This window comes from Heptranchias perlo, chromosome 15 (assembly GCF_035084215.1).
Source record: "Heptranchias perlo isolate sHepPer1 chromosome 15, sHepPer1.hap1, whole genome shotgun sequence".
Taxonomy (NCBI): domain Eukaryota; kingdom Metazoa; phylum Chordata; class Chondrichthyes; order Hexanchiformes; family Hexanchidae; genus Heptranchias; species Heptranchias perlo.
The window spans coordinates 42715522-42742482 of NC_090339.1; the positions used below are offsets into that span (position 1 = coordinate 42715522).

At 40.4% G+C, this 26961-nt stretch overlaps 1 protein-coding gene across 5 annotated transcripts in view; it reads left to right on the forward strand.

Annotated features, from left to right (window-relative positions):
* The window catches only part of tenm1 (teneurin transmembrane protein 1), a 539174-nt gene extending 512462 nt beyond the window's left edge, over nucleotides 1-26712 (forward strand). For all 5 annotated transcript variants that reach the window (XM_067997123.1, XM_067997125.1, XM_067997124.1 and 2 more), the window contains 3 exons: nucleotides 7371-8979; nucleotides 20497-20639; nucleotides 24930-26712. In XM_067997123.1, coding sequence (XP_067853224.1) covers nucleotides 7371-8979; nucleotides 20497-20639; nucleotides 24930-25682 — 2505 coding nt within the window. In that variant the 3' untranslated portion in view covers nucleotides 25683-26712. The remainder of the gene's footprint in view (nucleotides 1-7370; nucleotides 8980-20496; nucleotides 20640-24929) is intronic.
* Nucleotides 26713-26961: the final 249 nt, after the last annotated feature.

Genomic DNA, 26961 nt, shown 5'->3' on the forward strand with positions numbered 1-26961 from the left:
CCTCATCCTAGTATTTAAGTATAGGAGACCTCCAAAAACAGGTACAAATGCATTAGCAGCCAGAAGCAATAATCCAGCAACTAACCTGTAACTCCAACATGATCCCTTTGAATAGCGCTGGTGGGGGGTCCTCCATGCTGTTTATGACTTGTTCAGCTGCGCGAGGTTAAGACAGTGCTCCAGCCAATGCACTGAGTTCCAAAATCGCATCTGTCCCTTTGAATCAGCATTGCACACTGATCTATCGCATATTCTCCCTACTTTCATGCTGCCGGCATTCGTTATCTACGCATGCGCAAACCCCTTTACCAAGATGGCGTCCGCCACACGTCACGCTAGAAGTGTGCAGCGCATTCCAGATGCCATTTTTGGTCATTAGGAGTCCGCGTAGCACCTGCAAAATGGGTGCTACGTGACCAATTTATAGCCCTGTATTTTTTTGTCACCACTACTCACCAAGCAGAGAGTAGTGGTGAATGCTTGTTTTTCAGACTGGAGGGAAGTATACAGTGATGTCCCTAGGGGTCGGTATTAGGACCACTGCTCTTTTTGATATATTAATGACTTGGACTTGGGTATAGGAGGCACAATCTCAAAGTTTGCACATGATACAAAACTTGAAATGTAGGAAACAATGAAGAGGATAGTAGCAGACTTCAGGAGGACATGGACTGATGAAATGGACAGACACATGGCGCAGATGAAATTTAATGCAGAGAGGTGTAAAGTGATGCATTTTGGGAGGAAGAATGAGGAGAGGCGATATGAACTACATGGTACCATTTTAAAGGGGGTGCAGGAACAGGGAGACCTGAGGGTTAACATACACAAATCTTTAAAGGTGGCAGGACACATTGATAAAGGTGTTAAAAAAGCATATGGGATCCTTGGCTTTATAAATAGAGGCATAGAGTACAAAAGCAAGGAAGTTATGCTGAACCTTTATAAATTACTGGTTAAGCCTCAGTTAGAGTATTGTATCCAATTCCGGGTACTCTCACTTTAGGAAGGATGTCAAGGCCTTGTCAAGAGGGTGTAGAGGAGATTTACCAGAATGATATCAGGGATGAGGGACTTCAGTTATGTGCAGAGACTAGAGAAACTAGGATTGTTCTCCGTTAGAGCAGAGAAGGTTAAGGGGAGATTTAATAGAGGTGTTCAAAATTATGAGAGATTTTGATAGAGTAAATAAGGAGAAACTGTTTCCACCGGCGAGTGGGTTGATAACCAGAGGACACAGATTTAAGATAATTGGTAAAAGAACCAGATGGGAGATGAGGAGAATTTTTTTTAACATAACGAGTTTTAATGATTTGGAATGCACTGCCTGAAAGAGTGGTGGAAGTAGATTCAAAAGGGAATTGGATATATACTAGAATAGGAAGCGCTTGCAGGGCAATGGGGAAAGAGCAGGGAGTGGGACTAATTTGATAGCTCTTTCAAAGAGCCGGCACAGGCACGATAGGCTGAATGGCCTCCTTCTGTGCTGTATGATTCTATGATCTTTATTCAGAGTTGCCAAAACCTTTTGGTTATGAACATGATTGAATTCCAGCTCACAATTTTTTCCCCTCCTTTGCCGAAGGCACTGTTTCCCGCTCACTAATGCTTCTATTGGACCAACTACACTCAAACACCTCACTCAGGCGGCCATCCTTTGTGTGTGAATTTGACAGTGAGTGTCAGCAAGCTATTCCACCAGGGAAACACTACAACCAATCCTGATCCTACCATCAAGTGACATCCATACACGTGCACTTTCCAGAAGAATTTACTGCACAGTGATCAGGAATGGGAACCTTCGCTGGGTTTCCCTCCTCGATAGTGCCAAAGAGTCCAAGGCCAACTGTAGCCATAGCAAGAGTTAAAAATTCAGCCATAAAACAGGATTGAATCTGGGGCTTTTTTTTGGTGTTGATGGCTCAGTTCCACACTGAACAATGCATTTTCCCACTAAGCCATCAAGGGCACTGCTTTAGTTTCTGTTTAGTATAAAGGATTCTAACACAGATAACACATCGGTAGTAAAGTTGTAATATATAGTAGTTTGTATCATTTTGTCAGTACAAAAGCATAAAATGAACAAAGATCTGGAGGCTATATTGATCGTGCTAATAGGGATAGCGCATTAATTATGCTAAAATGCATGTGCAACTTAAGTTCATTATAAAATAGACATTCCCTTAGTAATTCAAAAAATTAAGTTGAAACTTAGAGTGTATTATACTGTTTGGGGTAATTTGTTCTTCTGATTAACCAAATTTGCATGCACAAATTTTAAATAAAATAGATTTTCCTTTCTTTTAAATGTGAAGCATGTGTGCCTTTTTTGTTAAGGATAACATTTTGATGTATTTTTAATTATACCTAATTTACATGTACACCTAATTTACATGTATAGCTTAATAATAAACATGGGCAACCTAATATCAGGATAGCTAATTGATATATTTTCAAATGCACCTCAGTTCATCTTACAAAGAAAAGAAAATAGAGATGAAAAGAAAAAAATGAATGCTGGAAACCTGAAAGAGAAACATAAAATGCTCGAATTACACAAAAGATCTGTCAATAGCTGAAAAGACAAAAGACAGGCTAACGTTTCACAGTCACCTTTTAGTGACTTGAGTAAACAGTTTTACTGACTTCCCATCATGGTGTTTGTGGTACATGCAGGCATAATTTCAGCATTTTGAAGGACCTGCTCTGTTCAACCAATATTCCTGAATATTAAAGATAGATCATGCAGTGGCCTCAGAATCACCGTACATTGATACATAAGAACATAAGAAATAGGAGCAGGAGTAGGCCAATCGGCCCCTCGAGCCTGCTCCGCCATTCAATAAGATCATGGTTGATCTGATCCTAACCTCAAATCTAAAGAACACAAGAAGTAGGAGCAGGACCCGGCAACTCAGCCCCTGGGCCCGCTCCGCCACCCACAGGGCCTTGACCGATCCGAAATCAGCTTCATGTCCAATTTCCTGCCCGCTCCCCTAATTCCCTTTACTTATAGGAAACAGTCTATTTCTGTTTTAAATTTATTTAATGATGTAGCTTCCACACCTTCCTGGGGCAGCAAATTCCACAGACCTACTACCCTCTGAGTGAAGAAGTTTCTCCTCATCTCAGTTTTGAAAGAGCAGCCCCTTATTCTAAGATTATGCCCCCTAGTTCTAGTTTCACCCATCCTTGGGAACATCCTTACCGCATCCACCCGATCAAGCCCCTTCACAATCTTATATGTTTCAATAAGATTGCCTCTCATTCTTCTCAACTCCAATGAGTAGAGTCCCAATCTACTCAACCTCTCCTCATATGTCCACCCCTTCATCCCCGGGATTAGCCGAGTGAACCTTCTTTGTACTGCCTCGAGAGCAAGTATGTCTTTTCTTAAGTATGAACACCAAAACTGTATGCAGTATTCCAGGTGCGGTCTCACCAATACCTTTATGTAACTGCAGCAATACCTCCCTGTTTTTATATTCTATCCCCCTAGCAATAAAAGCCAACATTCCATTGGCCTTCTTGATCACCTGCATACTAACTTTTTGATTTTCTTGCACTAGGACCCCCAGATCCCTTTGTACTGCAGTACGTTTCAGTTTCTCGCCATTAAGATAATAACTTGCTCTCTGATTTTTTTCCTGCCAAAGTGCATAACCTCACATTTTCCAATATTGTATTGCATCTGCCAAATCTCCGCCCACTCACCCAGTCTGTCTATATCCCCTTGTAGGTTTTTTATGTCCTCCTCACTCTCTACTTTCCCTCCCATCTTTGTATCATCTGCAAACTTTGATACGTTACACTCGGTCCCCTCCTCCAAATCGTTAATATAGATTGTAAAGAGTTGGGGACCCAGCACCGACCCCTGCAGAACACCACTGGCTACTGGTTGCCAGTCCAAGAATGAACCATTTATCCCAACTCTCTGCTTCCTGTTTAGATAACCAATCCTCCACCCATGCCAGAATATTACCCCCAATCCAGTGATTCTTTATCTTGAGCAATAATCTTTTATGTGGCACCTTGTCGAATGCCTTCTGGAAATCTAAATACACTACGTCCACTGGTTCCCCTTTATCCACCCTGTACGTTATTTCCTCAAAGAACTCAAGCAAATTTGTCAGACATGACTTCCCCTTCATAAAGCCATGCTGACTTTGTCCTATTCAATTATGTTTATCCAAATGTTCCGTTACTGTCTCCTTAATAATAAACTCCAACATTTTACCCACCACAGATGTTAGGCTAACTGGTCTATAATTTCCAGCCTTCTGCCTACTACCCTTTTTAAATAAGGGTGTTACATTAGCAGTTTTCCAATCTGCTGGGACCTTTGCTGAGTCCAGAGAATTTTGGAAAATTATTACCAAAGCATCCACAATCCCTACTGCCACTTCCCTCAAGACCCTCGGATGTAAGCCATCAGGTCCAGGGGATTTATCCGCCTTGAGTCCCATTATTTTACTGAGTACCAATTCCTTAGTGATTTTAATCGTATTTAGCTCCTTCCCCACCATCCCCCCAACCCAGAGCCCCCTGTTTGTCCAGTGTTGGGATATTCTTAGTGTCCTCTACCGTAAAGACTGAAACAAAATATTTGTTCAGCATTTTTGCCATCTCCATGTTTCCCACCATTAATTTCCCGGTCTCATCCTCTAAAGGACCTACGTTTGCCTTAGCCACCCTTTTTCTTTTTATATAACTGTAGAAACTCTTGCTATCTGTTTTTATATTTTTTGCTAATTTATTTTCATAATCTATCTTCCCTTTCTTAATCAATCCTTTCGTTACTTTTTGCTGTCTTTTGAAGACTTCCCAATCTTCTATCCTCCCACTAAGTTTGGCTACCTTATATGTCCTTGTTTTTAGTCGGATACTATCCTTAATTTCTTTACTTAGCCACGGATGGCTGTCATTTCTTTTACACCCTTTTTTCCTCAGTAGAATATATTTTTTTTGAAAGTTGTAAAATAACTCCTTGAATGAACACCACTGCTCATGTACCGTCTTACCCTTTAATCTATTTTCCCAGTCCACTTTAATCAATTCCGCTCTCATACCATCATAGTCTCCTTTATTCAAGCTCAGTACACTTGTTTGAGAACCAACCTTCTCACCCTCTAATTGGATATGGAATGGAACCATGTTATGGTCACTCATTCCAAGGGGATCCTTGACTAGGACATTATTAATTAATCCTGGCTCATTACACAGGACCAGGTCCAAGGTTGCTTGCCCCCTTATTGGTTCAGTTACATACTGCTCAAGAAATCCATCCCTAATACACTCAATAAACTCTTCCTCAAGGCTGCTCTGCCCAATTTGATTTGTCCAGTTAATATGATAGTTAAAATCCCCCATAATTATAGCTGTTCCCTTATTACATGCCCCGACTATTTCCTGATTAATACTTCTTCTAGCAGAGTTGCAACTATTAGGAGGCCTATATATTATGCCCACTAGTGTTTTTTTCCCCTTATTATTCCTTATCTCTACCCAAACTGTTTCGTTATCCTGATCCTTTGTCCCAATATCATTTCTTTGTATTACAGTGATTCCTTCCTTTATTAACATAGCCACCCCACCTCCCCTTCCTTCCTGCCTGTCCTTCCTGATTGTTAAATACCCTGGCATATTTAATTCCCAGTCGTTGTCACCCTGCAGCCATGTTTCTGTAATGGCCACAAGATCATACCCATACGTAGTTATTTGTGCCGTTAACTCGTCCATTTTGTTGCGAATGCTACGTGCATTCAGATAAAGAACTTTCAAATATGTTTTATGACACTTAGTTCCTGCTTTTTCCTTTTTTAACACTTTACCTTTTACTCCATACCTTCTGTCCCTTCCTGACACGCTTTCCTCTGTCTCCCTGCTCAGGTTCCCAACCCCCTGCCACTTTAGTTTAAACCCTCCCCAACAGCACTAGCAAACACTCCCCCTAGGACAGCGGAATGTATTGCACCATTGTGATGAGGGGCAGATGAATTATCAGTCACTGCTGAACCGCATGGGGAAAGCAGTAGACAAGGGTAAGATATCTTACCAGAAAGAGGAAGAGTAAATCGGAAGGCAAATTAGTCGGTGCTGCAATCAGGCATATTCCAGCAGATGAAAGAGCAGCACTGGCAACGTTCTGGACACAGGGCACAGGGCACCTAGCGGTCCCTTCAGGTGAGAATTCTTTGAACAGGAAATGCTGGAAACACTCAGCAGGTCAGGCAGCACCTGTGGAGAGAGAAACAAAGGAGTAAACCTTTCGGATGTGGATCCTTCGTCAAATCTGGAGGATATTACAGATGAACAACATTTAAAAAGGAACTGAACAAAAGGAAGAAGGAGGGGAAAACACACAAACGCATATATATGAGAAAAGAAAGTGCTTAAGTGGCAGGAGATGGTTAAATGACACATGACCATAAAATTTCTCTCAGATAGCAGGTGCTGGCAATGGAGAATGGCTGCACCAGAGCCATTGGATGTGGAGGAGATGTGGGCTGATACTTGGGGTCGGGATCTCCTATCGGCCAGCAGTAGATCTGCACCTGCCTTTCTTCCGTCACATTCCTGCGCCATGGGAGCCTTCTCTTTGCCAGATTTTCCATGCTTCCCTCCTCCTCTGCTATTCTATTGTAACCATTTGCACCTCCTCTGGACCCATTTTTTGTTTCCAAACTTGTCTCATTATCACCTCCTTTTGCCTTGCACCATCATCACTTTTGTAATTTAATCACTCCTACCCTCCACATATCACAGACCTTTCCTTTTTTTTCCCTGTCCCCTTTTCTCTGGCTCTGCACTTGCTTAAAAGCTGTGCATCTCTAACACCTTCCAGTTCTGATTAAATGTCATCGACCTGAAACGTTAACACTGTTTCTCTCTCTACAGATGCTGCCTGACCTGCTGAATGTTTCCCAGCATTTTCTGTTTTTAACCCTGTTTACATTGCCTGGGCGAAACTTGAATTCTGGTGCCCAGGATAGTGCTCTGTTCATGTGTGTTTACATGCAGTTAATTTTATATTTAAACAGTGCGGGCAGCACCGTCTGCACTGTCTAAACATTTAAATTCATTGCAAGTAGGTGTCAAAAGTGTTGAGGAAGTCCAAGAAACCCCCCTGAGTACTTTTTGCACCTGATTTACACTGAATTTACAATCCATGCGGTGTCAAAGCCATGTGGTTTGAGACCACACTCTCCAGGGAGTCTCACATTGCTTCTTTCCGCTTCACACCAGCACTAAAATTGTACTGTTAGTGTATCTTAAATTACTCTGTTTTACTGCTTTGAAATTGTTTCAAGATCTTTTGTGTGGGTATCTCAAATTGTCATTAAGTAACTTTTAGTTTTATTTTTCAACAGTCTGTGACACTTCTTTTGCATAGCCAACGAAGGTACATTTTTGACTACGATCAGACTGACAGACTTTTCTCAGTCACTATGCCCAGTATGGTTCGACATACCATGCAGACCATTTGCTCTGTAGGATATTATAGGAACATCTACACTCCACCTGATAGTAGTGCCTCCATCATACAGGATTATACTGAGGATGGGCGCTTGCTTCAATCTTTGTGCCTGGGGACTGGACGAATGGTGATCTACAAATACACTAAACTGTCCAAGTTTTCTGAGATTCTTTACGATACCACTCAGGTCAACTTCACTTATGATGAAGTGGCTGGTGTGATTAAAACCATCCAGCTGATACATGAAGGATTCACGTGCACAGTCCGATTTAGACAATCAGGCCCTCTTGTTGCTCGACAGATCTTCAGGTTCAGTGATGAAGACCTTGTTAATGCTCGCTTTGACTACAGTTATAACAACCTCCGAATCACCAGCATGCAGGCTATGATCAATGAAACTCCGCTGCCCATTGATCTTTATCGTCACGATGATGTGTCAGGGCGGACAGAACAATTTGGAAAGTTCAGTGTGATCTATTATGATCTAAACCAGATTATAACCACCACTGTTATGACACACACCAAGAGATTTAACGCCAATGGCCAAGTGAGAGAGGTCCAGTTTGAGATCCTGAGATCCATTACATATTGGATGACAGTTCAGTACGACAACATGGGACGTATGATAGTGTGTGAGATAAGAGTGGGAGCTGATACCAATCTTACTAAGCATTCCTATGAATATGATGCTGATGGGCAGCTCCGAATTGTTTCAATTAACAACAAACCCCAATGGCGCTACAGTTATGACCTAAATGGAAACATTAACTTGATGAGCTATGAGAATAATGCTCATCTAACTCCACTGAGATATGACCTGCGAGATAGGATTACCAGATTCGGAGAAGTGCAGTACAAAATGGACGAGGATGGCTTCCTCCAGCAGAGGGGTGATATCGTATTTGACTACAACTCCAATGGTCTGCTCAACAGAGCATACAGTAATATTGCAGGTTGGAGTATGCTGTATCGCTACGATGGATTAGGAAGGCGTGTAGCCAGTAAAAGAAACACCGGACAACACCTGCAGTTTTTTTATGCAGATCTCATTAACCCAACCAGAGTCACTCATATGTATAACCACACTAACTCTGAAATCACGTCACTCTATTATGATCTTCAGGGTCATCTCATAGCTATGGAGATCAGCAATGGTGAAGAGTTTTACATAACCTGTGATAATGCAGGGACTCCCTTGGCAGTGTTCAGTAATTCTGGGCAATTAATTAAACAGATACAATACACACCCTATGGAGATATTTACCAAGACTCCAACTCTGATTTTCAAGTTATCGTTGGTTTTCACGGTGGGCTTTATGATCCACTGACCAAGCTTTTACATTTAGGCCGCCGTGATTACGATGCTGTATCTGGTCGATGGACAACACCAAATTATAATCTCTGGAAAGACTTAAACAGCAACCTGTTTCCATTTAATCTGTACTCATTTAAAAACAACAACCCAGTCAGCACTGTTCAGGACATCACACAGTTCACTACAGGTAAGGAATAGTGCATAACTACAAGCCTATTATCTGTCTTCAGTAAGAGTAGAAAATAAAAATTATGTCTTACAAGATGTAAGGGTTTGCAAGACAGCTAAAGTTCAGAAGTTTGAGTGTGTCGGATTTGAATTCCCCAAACTAACTTTCCAAAATGTTTGGAATAGGAAACTTCAGAACATTCATTGAATACTTTGTGTAATCTTCAAACAGCATCTCAAAAAGAGTTAGTTGCCTCTGCATGGATTTATTTTTCACTATCACAAAATAGGTTTGGATAAAAAAAGCACTCCGACTCTCAGAGAGTAGTCGGGATAAAAGGAAGGTGAAAAGTGGCTAGCAAATAATATAAAAGGAAATAGTGAGGAGTTTTCATAAGCATATAAAAATAAAAGAATAGTTCGAGAGGGTAGGACTGTTCAGGCATGAAGGGGGCGGTCTAATTCTGGAGAAAAGTTATGGAGTAGACATTAACTAAATATTTTGTATCACTTTCAAAAAATGATGATGGAAGTGAGAATGTGAGTGTACTAGAGGAGGATATATAGATAAGAAATTGGCTCTGAAAAACATAGCAAAACATAACTTTTGAGAGGAAAAACAAGGAATGGAAGTGTACACTTAACGGAAACAGGCTGAACAGTGTGGATCAACAGAGAGACCTGGGAGTTCAAATACATAATTTCCTGAAAGTAAGAGTGCAGGCAGATAAAGACATAAAAAGGCAACAGGATTTTGAGTTTTATAAATGGCTATAGAATACAAGAGTAAAGAAGTAATGGTAAATTTGAACTAAACCTTCATTAGGCCACAGTTAGTTTTGGGCACCCCATTAATTGCAATAATGCCACAGAGTGTCGTGTGTACAGTATAGATTCACCAGAATGAGGCCAGGGATGGGAAACTATAGCCCCAGTTTTAACTTGGGATGGGGATTGGGCAGGCGGGGGCCGAGACAGGCAGCAAACTGTCCTGACCTCGGCAGCGTGAAGCCTGGGCAATTTTATCTCCCAGGCCTTATCTCCATGCCCCAGTCAGTTTCCCGCCCAAAACCGGTGGGAATTGGCAACTGGCCAGTGAGTGGGAGTGAGATGTCAGGCGGCAGGAGGCCGATGCTGGGGACCAAAGGAACAGTACCCAGCACTCAGGTAAGTCTTGGGATGGGGTTTTTGGGCCATGCAATCCGTAAGGAAGGAAGAGGAGGTCTAAATTTTCCTTATGGTATCATAGGAACATTCCTATTCCTCCTGTCCCCACAGCAAAGTAAAAAAATAAGTTTTTAAAAATCCATCTGTTTGGGCCTCTTCGGCCCCGACTCTTCTTCCCGCAAGTTGCACCTGTTGGAAAAGCCATTCGAATGAGGCCCGATGCCGAATTTGGCTCAGGCCTTAGGCTGGCCTGGACCGGAGTGCAGAGCGACCATTCTGTCAATTTGCTGCCCACGCTGGGCACAAGTTGAGTTTTTCCCCCTGGGTGTTTAGGGTTAAAAGTTCTTTTCTAGTTAAAATATATACCTTTGCGAAGCTTTGACTGAGGTAGTTCTAGGAACTATGAAAGAAATTCCAGTATCTGAAGATGCATAAATTATGCAAACAAGACCTCACTGAATAACAGAAATGTATTCATGTCAGCATATCTCATTATAGCTTCCATAAAGACAGAATGGGCACTGTTACCTGCAAACCTGTATGGAAGTCCAAGAGTTCTCCTTTGCTTTGTCACAGCCCACCCTCCTTGAGATGAATGAATCCCCAATTCCACTTTGTCCCAACATTCCTCAGTGATTGAGATCTGATCCTATAGCTCTTTAGAAGTGAAAGCACTGTCAATTAAATGTGACCCTATATTGATTTTTCATACCCTGTGCTAGCCTTGCCTTGTATATATTTCTTAAGTATTTTTCTTTGTGTATTGATATACCATGGTATGACATTTTGATATAATTTATGAATTAGAAAAAGTGGGCTTAGTAGCCTGTATCCCAAGCGTGGTTCAAACAAATACACTAAAAAACAAATATTTTAAAAAGCCACGCTCTCAGTCCTGCAGGAGCTCTAGCTTATTGAATTTTATATAACTGTCCTGTTTAAATGCCTGTTACACAGGTAAAGATGCTTTGTTTGTATGTTTAATTGATGTCTTCTGAGAAATATTCAAATCAAAAGCTTTGATACGGCCTTCAAGAAAGAGAACTGTTTAGTTTTTTGTATTGTGCACAGCAGGTTGAATGGATTTTTTTAAATATTCATTGTTTATGAATAAGGTAACATCAAAGCCTTTCTTTAAAAAAAATGTTTTAAGCAGACATTGCTATCAATAGGATCAAAATAAATTTAGCCAGTGCTAGAAGTGGGCTTTATTCATAATGTACTATACTCCTGAAACTACTAAGATATCACTTCAGTCAAACATCCGCAAAGGCACATGTACACGATTCCTGATACAATCCTATAGAGAACAGCAATGCTTTGGATAAGAGCCAAAAGTTAAATGCAAATTCACAACCTTAATCAACACTTTCTAAGTAGACTGGGTGGGGCAATGGGTCTGACACTGGGCTTCTGCACGTAAGACCTGGGTGAGATGAGTGTCGGCCCATAGAACAAATCTATGACTGGTGTGGGAAATGGAACAATGTCACGTTGCTGTAGTAGCAGGTGCTCTTCTAAGGTTGCTGCCAAAGCCCTTTCTTGGGCCGAGTAGCGGAAGTGTTATTCTGTATCTCTCCCCAAAGTGTCAGGTGTGATATTTACACCATCGTATGTATCTCTTGTAAATGAAAGGCTGCATTTTTCATGTCATTAAGTCAACATTGTCTTTGTCTATGAATTCTTAAGGAAACAATTGACATCAAATACATTTATTTCAAAATTATAATTTTTTTGTTAGAACTTGCATTTATATAGTGTCTTTTATGTCCTCGGGATGTTCAAGGCACTTTACAACCAGTGAATTACTTTTGAAGTTTAATTACTGTTCTTATGTAAGCACGGAAGCCAATTTGCGCACAGGAAAGCCCCACAAACAGCAATGAGATGAATGACCAGTTAATTTGTTTTAATGGTGTTGGCCAGAACACAGAAAGAACTCTTCTCTTTGAAAAAGTGCCTTTGAATCTAAATGAACAGACAGGCAAGGTCTCAGTTTAAGATCCCATACGAAGGATCATAAGTGAAGTGAGTGTGGGTGAAATGAATGTAGGCCCATAGAACAAATGTATGCCTCACAGCTTTTCTTGATATATATTAATGACTTGGACTTGGGTGTACATGGCACAATTTCAAAATTTGCAGATGACACAAAACTTGGAAGACTTCAAGAGGATATAGACAGGCTGGTGGCATGGGCGGACATGTGGCAGAGGAAACTTAACGCAGATAAATGCGAAGTGATACACTTCGGTAGGAAGGACGAAGGGAGGCAATGTAAACTGGAGGGCACAACTCTAAAAGGGGTACAGGAACAGAGAGATCTGAGGGTATATGTGTACAAATCTTTGAAGGTGGCAGGGCAGGTTGAGAAAGCGGTTAAAAAAGCGTACGGGATCTTGGGTTTTATAAATAGAGGCATAGAGTACAAAAGTATGGAAGTCATGATGAACCTTTATAAAACACTGATTCAGCCACAACTGGAGTATTGTGTCCAGTTCTGGGCACCTCACTTTAGGAAAGATGTGAAGGCCTTAGAGCGGGTGCAGAAGCGATTTACTAGAATGGTTCCAGGGATGAGGGACTTCAGTTACGTGGATAGACTGGAGAAGCTGGGGTTGTTCTCCCTGGAACAGAGAAGGTTGCGAGGAGATTTGACAGATGTATTCAAAATCATGAAGGATCTAGACAGAGTAGATAGAGAGAAACTGTTCCCATTGGCGGAAGGGTCGAGAACCAGAGGACATAGATTTAAGGTGATTGGCAAAAGAACCAAAGGTGACATGAGAAAAAACCTTTTTACACAGCAAGTGGTTAGGATCTGGAATGCACTGCCTGAGGGGGTGGTGGAAGCAGATTCAATCATAGCCTTCAAAAGGGAACCGAATAAGTACTTGAAAGGAAAAAAATTGCAGGGCTACAGGGATAGGGCGGGCGAGTGGGACTAGCTGGAATGCTCTTGCACAGAGCCGGTGCGGACTCGATGGGTCCAATGGCCTCCTTTCGTGCTGTAATCTTTCTATGATTCTATGAAAGACAACACATCCAACGATGCAGCACTGAAGCATCATCTTAGATTATGTGCTCAAGGCCAAGAGTGGTGCTTGAACGTACATCCTTCAGGTTAAAGGTATGAGTGCTACCAGTGAGTCACTGTTAAGCATATTCAATCCAATGTATTCCCTATTAATCAACCTATTAATCTCACTCCTACTTTTGAATCTTCACTTATGCTGCTCTTGAGGGGGCCACTAGGAATTTTTGTTTTGTTGTTATAGAGAAACAAAGGTTGAGGACTGAGGCCAAGGCCACTGAGTTAAATTTTCTCACGATGGATGGAATCACGGAATTTGATCCCCACAACACTGAGCAATAGTCTCGGACTCCAATGTAATAAACAAGAATTTGACTTATTCAGTCAACATATGCTGTGACTCTAGCCAAAGTATAGGACAGAACCAAGACTGAAGAGAGTAGACGAGGGAAATCAGGCTTACGTTTTTTAAATCATTATCAGTGTTTGGGTTTGCAAATGTGAACCTTTAACATGTATTTGAAAAGAAAATACAGTGTAATTTTGAGACCAACACAGCTCGTTGGTAAAGTAGGTAATCAAGATATGTTACTCTCTCCCTATCCTAAATGATCCTATTACCACAGCTTCATTGTTAAGCTGCTTCGTTGCTAATCTAAATATCAGTCATTACATTAATTTACCTAGTAGTAGATTGAGATTGAATGGGATGAATTCCTACCACAACAATACCTCTTCCCAGTGTACTTCACAGGTCAATATATTCATATGAACTATATATTGTTCAGTAAAGAAATTTGGGCACAGGGAACGATGAAGGCACCTGAATAGTGAGACCCAAGGCGCACCCGATATTGGGCCTCAGGCCTAATTTCCGTTGAGCTGGCGAGCTGCGGACAGTAATAGGCAGATCGCCGACAAAGCAGCATTGACGATTGGGCAGCTGCGACACTAGCAGCGGCCCTTAGGTAAGTGAGGAAGGGAGTCAATTGGGTCAGAGGTGAATGGGAAGGGGGATGATCGGGTCAGGAAGGAAGTGGTGGTCAGGGTCGAGGGGAGCAGTGGCTGGCAGTGGTCCATGTTCTTTAAATGTGGGGTCAGGAGGAGCACTCCAGCTCCTAGCGGCTCCAAATTTAGGTAAGTATATTTTAAAATCTAACCTTGTTGGTTGCGGCCTAACAGGTGGTTCATTTTAGGCTGCTTGTAGGCCCGATTTTCTGGTGCTGGCTGCCTAAGGGCAATCCAATTGCAGTGAGGGCCTCAAACATAGTTAGGCCCCTTATTTGGGTATGCAAAGATCCTAATGCCTGTTTCAGGCATGGGCATTGCATGCCGATTTTTTGATTTTTACCAATGTGGCGGGCACACATAATGAGCTTGTGCTTCCTGCCTGCCAAAATTAGAGGCTTAGGAGGGTGTTTAGCACCCGAAATATGAGTGCTGCACAGCCAAATTTCTAGGTCATTGAGTCCACCTAGTAAGTATGTTGCTTTCCAGTTAGTATGCTTTTCCTTTAACTGTTAATCTAGACAGAAAGTTAAATATGTTTCAACTTTCTGACAAATGCTCCTGAGTGACTGATTGCTTTAATGGCTGAACAGCATTCTTATTTCAGATGTGTCAGATTTATGAATATTTTATTTCTAAAAGCGGTTAAGGTTGTTGAAAACTACATGGCAGACTGACAGATAATTGTACTGAAAAGGCTGTACAGACATATGATGAAGTAATTTCATTCCATGTCATAGTTTGATGCACTGAATTCAATCAGTGTGAAATTAAAAAGGAATCGACTACACTCCAGACAGTTGCAAGTACCATCACTAATCTGCTTCAAAAAAAAAAGTGCTATTTTATCAGTAAACTACTCATCCTTTTTCTTTTCAGGGATACTAAATGATCATTTGTTCTAAGAAATACAAAATGTAGATAATCTCAGGAAGGTGCTTTCCAAAAACCTCCTTACACTACGTAGCATTAATATAGAATTTGGACTTTTTAGTCATGGTGCATTTATTGCTGCCATTTCTGGTTCTGCCGTAGGTTGTTCAAATGGAAAAATGCAGCATGGTAGTTGAAGTTAATATTCCGATGGAAAATGCCAGCAATAGTAATGGGAGATAGAGACCTAATAGAAAAAATGATTAGCAGCAATAATGCAATATATATTGTGCCAAATAACAACACTGCTAAATGCAGAACTGGAGCTTTTTGGGAATTAGGAAAGGGGAGGGCTGGCTATGTTATTTAATATATCTGTTGTCAGCCCTGCCACAACTAATTGTCCTGAGCCCAAGAGCAATCGAAGACCAACAGCATAACACTCGACAATGAGTGTGTTAAACAGTACAATGCAGTCTGATGACTGCATAACCACAGGAGCTGTGTTGTCATAATTCACAACATAATTATAAGACCCTGATTGAGATATTGCTTTGCATAACAGACAGATGTTTTATGTTCTATATATAGAAATAAAATGGTCCTTAAAGTTTTTGCATGGTAAACTCTTCTTAAAGAGAAATGTCATTCATGAAAAAAAAGTGAGGGCCAAACCTTCTTTTGATTGGGAACTTAGAAGAGGCAGAAAAGCCATGCACTATATTTAGGGCCGATCATTTGCTGTGCGTGATTTGTTGTCATTCAAAGCTGCTCAGAAATCAGCGCTGTCACTTCCTCCGAGACTTTTTATGCAAAGTTATGTGCAGAAAATGATGCTGCATGTGGTGAATGTAGAAGTTTGCAGGGTTTGTCACAGGATGTTGTACTGCACCAAGTTATTTGTCCTCGTCGTACGTGCCACAGTGATGTCACAACCGGATGATGTGAGAAGTTCTGATAAAATCTTTTCAGGAACATCTGATGCTCTTTAAAACATGGGTCCTGAAGTTGTGCAATGTGAAATTCCTATCTTCACCACTTTGGCAGAGGCATTAACCTGTTAATAAACAGGTTAACACCTCCCCTAGAATGGTGGAGAGAGTGATTTTAGATAAATGCATCAAGTATTCATATACCAGTACCCCACAGCATAATTTAAGGCTGTCGTGATTGAGAGTCAAACAAAATTCACATTATGATGAGATCATTGCTTTAATGGCTGAACAGCATTCTTATTTCATCTTTGTGACCTGCCCACCAGGCTTTGCTTGTACCATATCACGCACCACAAACATCACACTTCTGAATATAATGCACAGTTTCCCTTTACCCAGAAAGCCAACCACATATACCGTACATTCAGATCTGCTGTGTGACTCCCCCTATTGGAACATAAAGAGCAAACTCACCCCAATATTGAAAATATATATCTAAACCTATAATATTATAAATGTAAGGAGTCGCACAACACCAGGTTATAGTCCAACAGCTTTATTTGAAATTTCAAATAAAGCTGTTGGACTATAACCTGGTGTTGTACGACTCCTTACATTTGTCCACCCCAGTCCATCACCGGCATCTCCACATCATGTATAATATTATAAAAACAGTGCATCTGGTATACATGTTCTGTTTGTCACAATTCTCTGTCCCACTCAAATTTCTATGTCACACTTCAAAGAATCGTATAAAGAAACAAATACATTTTGCAGGAACAGAAAATAATCTGCAGCTTTTTCCTTGACATATGTATGAACCCAGAGTTTACTTAACAACAATTAGTCTTTGTAACCTTAACCTACTTTAACAAAAGACTAATGCATTGTGTTTTATGTGGTTTAATATTCCTGTCTAAATAAATCAGAGGATGCACTGTTTTATAATGTGCAGTGAAAAATAAGACTGCTAGTAATGTTATAACAACTTCATATATGACTGCACTCCCTGTCTAGCACATAACAACTTGCATATAGAACGTCTAACGTAGAAAAAAAAATCCCAATACTTCAGACGTCACACACTGTCTAATACAAATTTCAGTGTCATGCTGTGAGCAACACCAGGAGAGATTTACCAGTATCTGTTTCCCTGGCCACCTCTTTTAATTTAAATGTTTTTCCATCATTTCTAACCCGTTGCCTTGGAATCCCCCTCTGACTGGATCTCCATCCCCTGCTTCCCCACCTAAACCCTCTACAGGCTCTACTCATATAGATGCTGCTGCTTTCCACAGGCCCACTGTCAGGAAAACCCTGCTGCTCTCTTCAGGTCCACTGAGGGAAATCTATTGCTTCCCGGTCTCTTCACAGGCTGTCCTCATGGCTATGACCTGGCTCATTCACTTCTCCGCCTCCCCCTCAACCCCAACTTAGCATCCCAGACTCACTCCTTCATTTCTATGCCCACTCTCTCACTGCTATGAAGTTGCCTCTGCCAACACACTAATAGTGCTGCCTCTTCACACCGCCACCTTGACAACTCGCCACTCTCCCCCAACAGAGGACAAAACATGGAGCCAGGATTGCCAAGGACACCATGAAATACAATAAAAACTGCAGTAACAGTGGGGAAGCCCAGAGCTGTAAGTAAATGTGTTTTAACATCTTACCTTCCATTTAATTTTTCTTCAATAAACTGCTAATTTTTTTTACATTTAATCCATTTTACATACAATAAGCTATTCTATCACCTTTAGTTTCTTTAATTAATATTCCTTAAAATGTTTCTTAGTTTATTAATTATTTATTAAATACCAAAAATGTTTTATGTCATTAATTTTCTTCTATCTACCATTCCTTTTAAAAAAAATAAGCTCACAATTTTAATTTTTGATCCCTTTTTAAATTCAGAAACTTATTTTATAACTTCTATTTTTCAATTCAAAATTTAAAGAATTAAATAATTCTTTCATTGTTCCAAATTAATTCATACAATCTTCCACATTCAATTCATCTGCTCCATGATTCCTCTCAGATCCTGTATCTAATATAATGTCTCTAAACATTAAATTTAAATAAATAAATAATTCACTGTCACCCCCATACCCAACAGACAGCATTTAAATAAATATATAATTATATTTCTCTTATAAATTAGTGTATTAAAGTTTCTACATTCAATTTATCTCCTACCTCCATCGGTTTCATGATTTTCTCTGACTTCCCGTCAGCAACCCGACAGGAAATCCATGAGTATATAATAAATCTTTTGCCAAGCATGTCTGTGACACCTCAAAATGTCACATTTGAAAATGTGACTCTGACATAATAGCAACTGAATGGCTCAAAATATTCAAAAAAAATTGCAACAAATTACAACCGAACAATTTTCAAAAATTGATTTTTAAAAAAAGACAAAGAAAGCCAGTCTTCCCTGCTCGTTTTTGCTGAACTTGATAACCTAGCATCTCCCTGGGGGAGGACTTGGAGATTTACAAGCAACTACCAATCTAGAGGCCCTTCTATTGAGTCTCATGGGGTGATTCATCATTATGGCCACATATATGCCTCCCTCAGCGACAGCAATTAGCCTGCATTTGAACTCAAGATCTCAAGGTTTAAGGGGCTAAACGTTGAGAATATGTTGCATAAATATGCTTTGTATTCTCTTGAGTTTTAGAAGGTTGAGGGGTGATCTAATTGAAGTGTTTAAAATGACACAGGAATTAGATAGGGTAGATACAGAGAAACTATTTCCTCTGGTGAGGCAATCCAGAACTAGATGGCAAAATCATAAAATTAGAACTAGGTCATTTGAGAGTGAAATCAGGAAGCACTTTTACACACAAAGGGTAGTGGCAATCTGGAAGTCGCTCCCCCCAAAGTCTGTAAATGTTGGCTCAATTAAAATTTTCAAGACTGAGATCGATAGATTTTTGTTAGGTAAGGGTATTAGGGATATGCAGCGAAGGCAGTTGAGGTACAGATCAGCCTTGATCTAATTCAATGGTGGAACAAGCTTGAAGGGCTGAATGGCCTACTCCTATTGCTATTTTCCTATGATTGTTCATGTAGGGCATTTTCCTACAGGAATGAGAAATGCATGGTTTATACTTCCTGACCTTAAAGGGATAGATCAGGTAAATAACAGTTCCATCATAGCAACAGATGGCTTTCTTCAATATAATCCCGTTAAGCCTCTTCAGAAAGGACTCTGACGACCATAAATACACCCATTATTGTATGTATATAATAATAAATTGTGTTTTACATGCATACCTGTCATTAAAAACAGAGTCACCTCTGACTTAGCACGAGCAATGGCACAGAAGATCCACTAGTCAATAAATATTGCTCCAATATTTTCCAACCAAATTTATACTATTGCTTCAGGCTATTGTACCATGGAGAGTATCAGTCGCAAGTCTGATCGAGTCCTCGCCTGTCATTCACACACATGCACTTTCTCCTAGCTCCAAAAAACTGCCCAAATCACTTATAATTGCACTTGAAAAATATACATGACTGGAGCTTGGGTGAGAACAGAATTCAGTTTGACTGTGATGCCCTACATGGTTAAATAGCCTGCTGACACTCAATATTTAGGCTTATATATGAAGAGTGGCTGCATGGGCAAGGTATCAGAGGGCTGATGCCCTGCATTGAACCATACCCAAACATTAGTCACTGAGGAGGGGAACAAACTGAAAAATAAATTAGAAAAACAAAACTTAGGGAAATAGATTTGCTCATCAAGCCCACTCCTGTGTTTTGGTTTGAGTTTTCACTGTACAAGATGTTGTCAGTCGCTCCAAGTGCTTCAAAATTACAGGAATAGATGTTTGCCATATGTGGATAGGCATTGTATGAAAAAATACCTTTGATGTCTGTATTCATAAAAATGTTTTCATATAAACTGCAGCCGGGTTTTGAATCCATCATGTAAAATGTTGTACAGCCTGAGTAAAATATTTTAGTAATCTTTTCTTCCCTGACTTGTGTCTCTGTGGTCCTAGACAGTTTCTTTCAGTCCTGGTGGGCCACACTTTGCATCATATCTTTCACTCTGCATCTCTGCTGACCCCTGGCTTTTTATTTCTAACCTGTATCTCAATCTATTCCAAGCATGGCTCCATTCTTTCTGACTGACCCATGACAGTTCACAAGGTTAGTGGTATACAATCTGATGCTGTGTAAATATTGGCCAAATCTCTCGAGCAAATAAAGTACGCAATGAAAAAAGGCCATTTGAACCATCAAGCTCATTCCCTCCTTACATCATGTACAATTCTTCCTTCTTTGACTCTGTCCAGTGCAATCAATCTGCTTATAGTATGCCGGAGAGAATTTGCAATAAAGGTTTAGTGTACATTGAACATCTAACGGTGTTTAATAATAAGTAAAATGGCTTTAATAGTTGTGACCCACGAGGCCAAACAGAGTGATAATTTACAAACATGTGCTAGTATGGACACATGTCATCTTATTTTTTGTGGTGTTTTTCTTCTGGTTATAGACATTGGCAGTTGGCTGGAGCTTTTTGGGTTCCAGCTTCACAATGTAGTGCCTGGATTTCCAAAGCCTGAAATGAACATCATGGAAGCAACCTATGAACTTCTGAAAACTCAAAGCAGAACACAAGACTGGGACCCCAGCAAGGTATGATAAGCAAAGACATTTCTCTACCTTTTATTCAATTTATTTTCCAATTTTCTCCCCTCCTCTCCTCTCATGAAAGCAATTGGCTCCTGTTCCACAATCACCATCGATCCTCCAATATTGCATCCAAGTGGCCATTCTTCATGTATGAACCCGTGCAATGCACATCAGCAGGCTGGTGCTCTGAAGGGCATTACAGCCCAACCCAATCCTGTCCTCATCCAGCATCCATGCATCTGCATTTTCCAGGAAAGACACTGGGTCGTGATCAGGAGCGAATACTCTGCCTCATTTTCCCCTCTATACCCCAGGGTGATGAGGCCAATTGTACCTCCCCTATTGCCAGTTCAGCCGAAACCAGCTAACTCAGCACTGGAATCAAGCCTGATCTGCATGGCTGTTACTTGCTGTCTTTAGTATCTGAGCCATCAGAGAGCTAGCAGTGCATTTTGAACCATAAAATAACATCTGACCAGTTCTTGTGTGTAAGGCCATTCAACCCTTAGACTAACAGGTCCAGAAAAATGACTGACTCCCTGGACAGACATATTTTCACGTTTCTAGCTCACATTCTGCTAAAACAAACATTATAGTTCAGTAAAAGGCTAGTCCGATGTCAGCAGTAGATTTCTTCTGTAATATTAGCATTAAACCTAGTAAGAAAAACATTTGAAACAATTAATCAAGCCTGCCCCGTTGCTCTGTATTTCCCCATTCCATCTCATTTCCTATTTTACCTATTTTTAACTGTAATTTTATCTAATTCTTATCTTTTATAACCCTCCCTCCCAAAAAGTTAACTTTAAAATTGTTCATTTATCTTGTTATTTCTTCCTGCATTACGCTGTCAATTTTGGACGTGGGAGTAAGTTCTTTTTTAAAGAAAGATTTACATTGGTTGACAACCACCTTTATAGTTTACAAGGTGTCAGCCTTGGCTCAGTGGTAGCACTCCTGCCTCTGAGTCAGAAGGTTGTAGTTTCAAGCCCCACACCAGGACTGGGGCACATAATCTCAGCTGTGTTAAGGGAGTGCTGCACTGTCGGAAATATACGTTAAGACAGGGTCCTGTCTGCGCTCTAAAGTAGATGTTAAAGATCCCTAGGTACTATTCAAAGAAGAGATGGGGTTTTCTCCCACTGCCTGGCCAACGTTTATCCCTGAACCAACACCACTACAACAGGACCAAATTGTCTGCTGTGTTTCCCTACATTATAACAGTGACTACATTTCAAAACTACTTCATTGACTGTGAAGCACTTTTGGGATGTCCTGAAGTTATGAAAGGAGCGATATAAATGCAAACTCTTTCTGTCTTACAGGTCATTTTTCTAGCTAAGTGAAATCTCAGAGATGAAAGGTTGTCCTGGTTTACATGCCAAAATAAGACAGGGTCTGCTGACAATTTAGCTGTGCAACAGCACCTAGAGCCAAACTCAAAGAAAGAACTTGGAAATCCCACACACAGCAAAAAAAATGAAGTTATCCAGGGTCATTTTGGTGACAAGCATTACAGTGTTTGTTGATGACCAGGATGTTGTACGATGACATCCTAACTGAATAAATATGTTTGTGATGTACTCAGTGCGCAACTACTAAAAGTGTATAACTATACATATACATACATACATACATACATATATATAAAAAATTCTCCCTTCTCTGTAGTCCACCTGCTCCTTGAACCATTCCCCAGCCAGAAAACCTTGTCCTAGGTTTCCCATCAGCCTGTGATTAACTACTAAGCAGCAATGGGATTCTTCCTTCTTCCCTTTAGACAAAGCCTTGATTACATATAAAATGATACGTTAGGTTACTTCTTACTCTTAATATTATTTTGTGGTGAACAATAAGACTCCTTCACTCTAGTGAAGAATTCTAATATGATCTATTATATAATCGAATTGGCAGGCTATGCAGGAAGAAAAAATATTTTATTCTCTGAAAGATGTCAAACAAAATATTAGAAATTCATCATATATTCATCATTCCAAACTAGAATGAGTATTAAAGCCTTAATATCTAATGCTATGGATGCAGCGACTCAGTTCTTTCCTACTTAACTCAGTCTTTGGTCTGAATTGTGCCAAAATCAGGTAACATTAGTCAGGGAAAGTCCAAGACAGGCCACGGGTGGAGGCCAGCAAGGCCACGGGTGGAGGCCAGCAAGGCCACGGGTGGAGGCCAGCAAGGCCACGGGTGGAGGCCAGCAAGGCCTAGGAAGTGTAGTAAACAGTGAGCAGGATAGTAATAAACTTCAAGAGGATATAGACAGACTGGCGGAATGGGCGGGCACATGGCAAATGAAATTTAACGCAGAGAAGTGCGAAGTGATACATTTTGGCAGGAAGAACGAGGAGAGGCAATATAAAATAAATGGTACAATTCTAAAGGGGGTGCAGGAGCAGAGACACCTGGCCCTGGGGTATATGTGCAACAAATCTTTGAAGGTGGCAGGACAGGTTGAGAAAGTGGTTAAAAAAGCATACGGGATCCTGGGTGTTATAAATAGAGGCATAGAATACAAAAGCAAGGAAGTTATGTTGAACCTTTAAAGGACACTGGTTCAGCCACAGTTGGAGTATTGTGTCCAGTTCTGAGCCCGGCACTTTAGAATGGATGTGAAGGCATTGGAGAGGGTGCAGAAAAGATTTACTAGAATAGTTTCAGGGACCAGGGACTTCAGTTATAGAATCATAGAAGTTTACAACATGGAAACAGGCCCTTCGGCCCAACATGTCCATGTCGCCCAATTTATACCACTAAGCTAGTCCCAATTGCCTGCACTTGGCCCATATCCCTCTATACCCATCTTAGACTGGAGAAGCTGGGGTTGTTCTCCTTAGAGCAGTGAAGGTTAAAAGGAGATTTGATAGAGGTGTTCAAAATCGTGAAGCGTTTAGATAAAATAAATAAAGAGAAACTGTTCCCATTGGCGGAAGTGTCGAGAGCCAGAGGACACAGATTTAAGCTGATTGGCAAAAGAACCAAAGGCGACATGAGGAAAAACTTTTTTACACAATGAGTAGTTATGATCTGGAATGCATTGCCTGAAAGGGTGGTGGAAGCAGATTCAATCGTGGCTTTCAAAAAGGAATTGGATAAATACTTGAAGGGAAAAAATTTGCAGGGCTACGAGGGAATGGGACTAACTGGATCGCTCTTACAAAGGATTGCTCTTACATGGGCCGAATGGCCTCCTTCTGTGCTGTAACCATTCTATGATTCTATGAGGCCATGGGTGCAGGTCAGCGAGGCAATGGATGGAGATCAGTGAGACAATGGATGGAGATCAGCAAGTAAGCCATCTGCAGCAAGAGGTGAACTAAAAATTGAGTAAATTATATTAGGTTAAGAACATGCAGGCGATATCAATTTTATGTTAAAACAGTTTTCTTTGATTAAATATTACTGTTTGGTAATTTTTCCTTTTATGTATTTGCATATATTTTAAAAATGGTGATAACTTACCTTGAAAAATCCATAAAAATGGAGTTCTTTTACAGAAGTTTGTATTCTTAGTTTAGTTTAATAATTCAATATGTGACCTGATGAGGTTAAATAGGTTTTACAGTGTTTATGTTTATTCTTCTTACAAGGTCAGCGGCTGTGATAGCTGAGTTGCAAGAGTGATAGACTGAAAATCTAAAAGTCATAGTTTGATCCCAGGTTGCGGCAATGGAGTTCATTGGAGTTTTGAAGTGCATGAGGACAGGTTTTTCCACACAAAGCATTATTAGAATATGGAACAGATTACCACAAGTGGCAATTGAAAACAAGTCAATCACAACATTTAAATGGAATTGGATAAGCACTTGAACAAAAATCAAAGAGTATGAGGAAAGTGCAGGAAAATTGGCAGTGGCACAGGCATGATTTGTATGATTCTTAACGCAGATTAGTTTGTGAATAATTGTGTCTCTGCTATCTAATTCAGCTTTGGATTTATTCAAATAATACTGTGACCTACCTCATATAATCGATCTCCTCCAAAATATACCTTTTGGGAGTCATAGAAAGTCTAGCAAATTGCATGTTATGTAGAGAATATCTGACACATGGGGGGAAATATTTTTCCTGTCAGTATGTGTCAGTGACATTATAAACACAGAAAGATGTTTTATGTTCACTATTTCAAATGAAATCATAAAAGTATCCTAAAAGAGAGCATTTACAATTTCTTCCTGCTATCTTCATAATCTCACTAACACACAGTGACTAGAGGAAATCTTTCCCTACTGTCTCTTTATGTGCACTTTATCAGAAGCTCTTTCTCCTCTGTTTTTTCAGGTTGTTTTAGGCGTACAGTGTGAACTACAGAAGCAGCTCAAAAGTTTCATCTCTCTGGAACGTCTGCCCCAGGCCTACATAAGGAACTACCAGAAATGCCAAGATAAACGGCTAAGATTTGCTGCAGTTCCTTCCGTGTTTGGCAAAGGAGTCAAGTTCGCCATCAAGGATGGTAAGGTAACTGCTGACATCATCGGAGTCGCCAGTGAAGACAGCAGACGAATTGCTGCCATTCTCAACAGTGCTGATTATCTGGAAAGCCTCCATTTTACCATTGATGGTCGAGATACACATTACTTCGTTAAGTCAGGGCCTCTAGAAGAAGACCTGGCCATAATTGGGAATACTGGAGGAGGTCGCGTGCTGGAAAATGGAGTTAATGTGACTGTCTCACAGATGACCTCTGTAGTGAATAGAAGGACTAGAAGGTTTGCAGACATTCAACTGCAGTATGGGGCTCTAGGCTTCAACATTCGATATGGTGCCACCATTGAAGAAGAAAAAACCCATGTGTTAGAGATGGCCAGACAGAGAGCTGTAGCCCAAGCCTGGGCAAAGGAACAGCGCAGGGTGCAAGATGGGGAGGAGGGTGCCAGGTCTTGGACTGAGGGAGAAAAGCGGCAGCTGCTCAGCAGTGGAAAGGTGCAAGGCTACGATGGTTATTTTGTATTGTTTGTGGAACAGTATCCGGATCTTTCCGACAGTGCCAACAACATCCAGTTTATGAGACAGAGTGAAATAGGAAAGAGGTAACGGTGAAGAAACGTCTGCCTTTCAGTCACCAAAGACTGCCTGTTTTTAAGACATTTGTTGATTTGCTGTACTCTTTTCTAGAATGATATCCTGTAAATATTGTGATGGAGAAGCAAGTCAATTTTCAAGCTGCCTTTCAAATGTGATAAAATATGGTATTTTAATAATACCCCTGATTAGCATTCCTTTGAGTGGTTGGACCACAGATCTGGTCCATAATCAGTAACATTGGACAATAATGACCAGTTCAGATCAGACATAAATCTATACTATAGTTCCAGAATGCACTAGTAGGGGTTGAGTGCATTCATTAAATACTGTATTTTGTCTCTAATGTACCACTAGAAAAAAATGCCAACTGTGTTCTTCATAACAGTTCAGAGTCACATATTTTCTGTCACAAAATGATTGTCTAAGGGTGCGTGGCATTATTGGGCTACATATGTTAGCTAAAGATGTTTAATTTTGATATTGTTTATTTTTTATTTAATCGTGAATGGTCTATAATACTGTGAACAAGAAGAGTATGTACGATTGGTGTATAAAGCACAGTACACCTATTTTAAACTGCTTATGGTGATGGGTGTGGTGAAAGCCTGATGTGCATTATTTCCCCAGTAAAGCATACCTTTATTGTTCACCATTAAAACCAGCTATTTCCTCATTTAAATCATTTGATGGTGTAATTGCTAGGTTAATGAGCAATTTGTTTTTTTTCAGGTATAACCATACCAAGAGGTACACACAGAAGTGTAACTTCTTAACTAACTTCTGTGTAATTAATTTTAAAATATAGTCTTGGCGAAATGTCAACGCACATTTGCAGTATATGAAGAGCAAGCCAGACAAGCTGTTAGTCTTTTTAATTATGTTGTGAAGTTACTGGTAGACATTACTAACGCCAGCCATTGCGACCTGCTAATTGTTACGTGTTTTCATGTACTGAGTATGCAATCTGCATTCAAGCAAGATATGATGGAAGTTAGTTCTGGATTTGTGGAAACAACTGATTCTGTATGAAAGTTTATAAATAAATGTAGCACAACGGGGCTCGATATTAACTTTCGTTCATTCACCAATGTACGAGTGGATCAGTGCAGGCTTTTGCCAAAGCATGATTTTCACTGAGGTTCACACTGCAATTGCTTTGGCCCTTAAAGGGACAGTGTCTAGCAGTGTGCTAGTGCTGAATCAGCAAGATTTGCTCCAAGCAAATTGTTCACTATAGAGAAGGGTTCAAATATCAGGTACATGCATTACAAATAAGAAAATTAGGAAT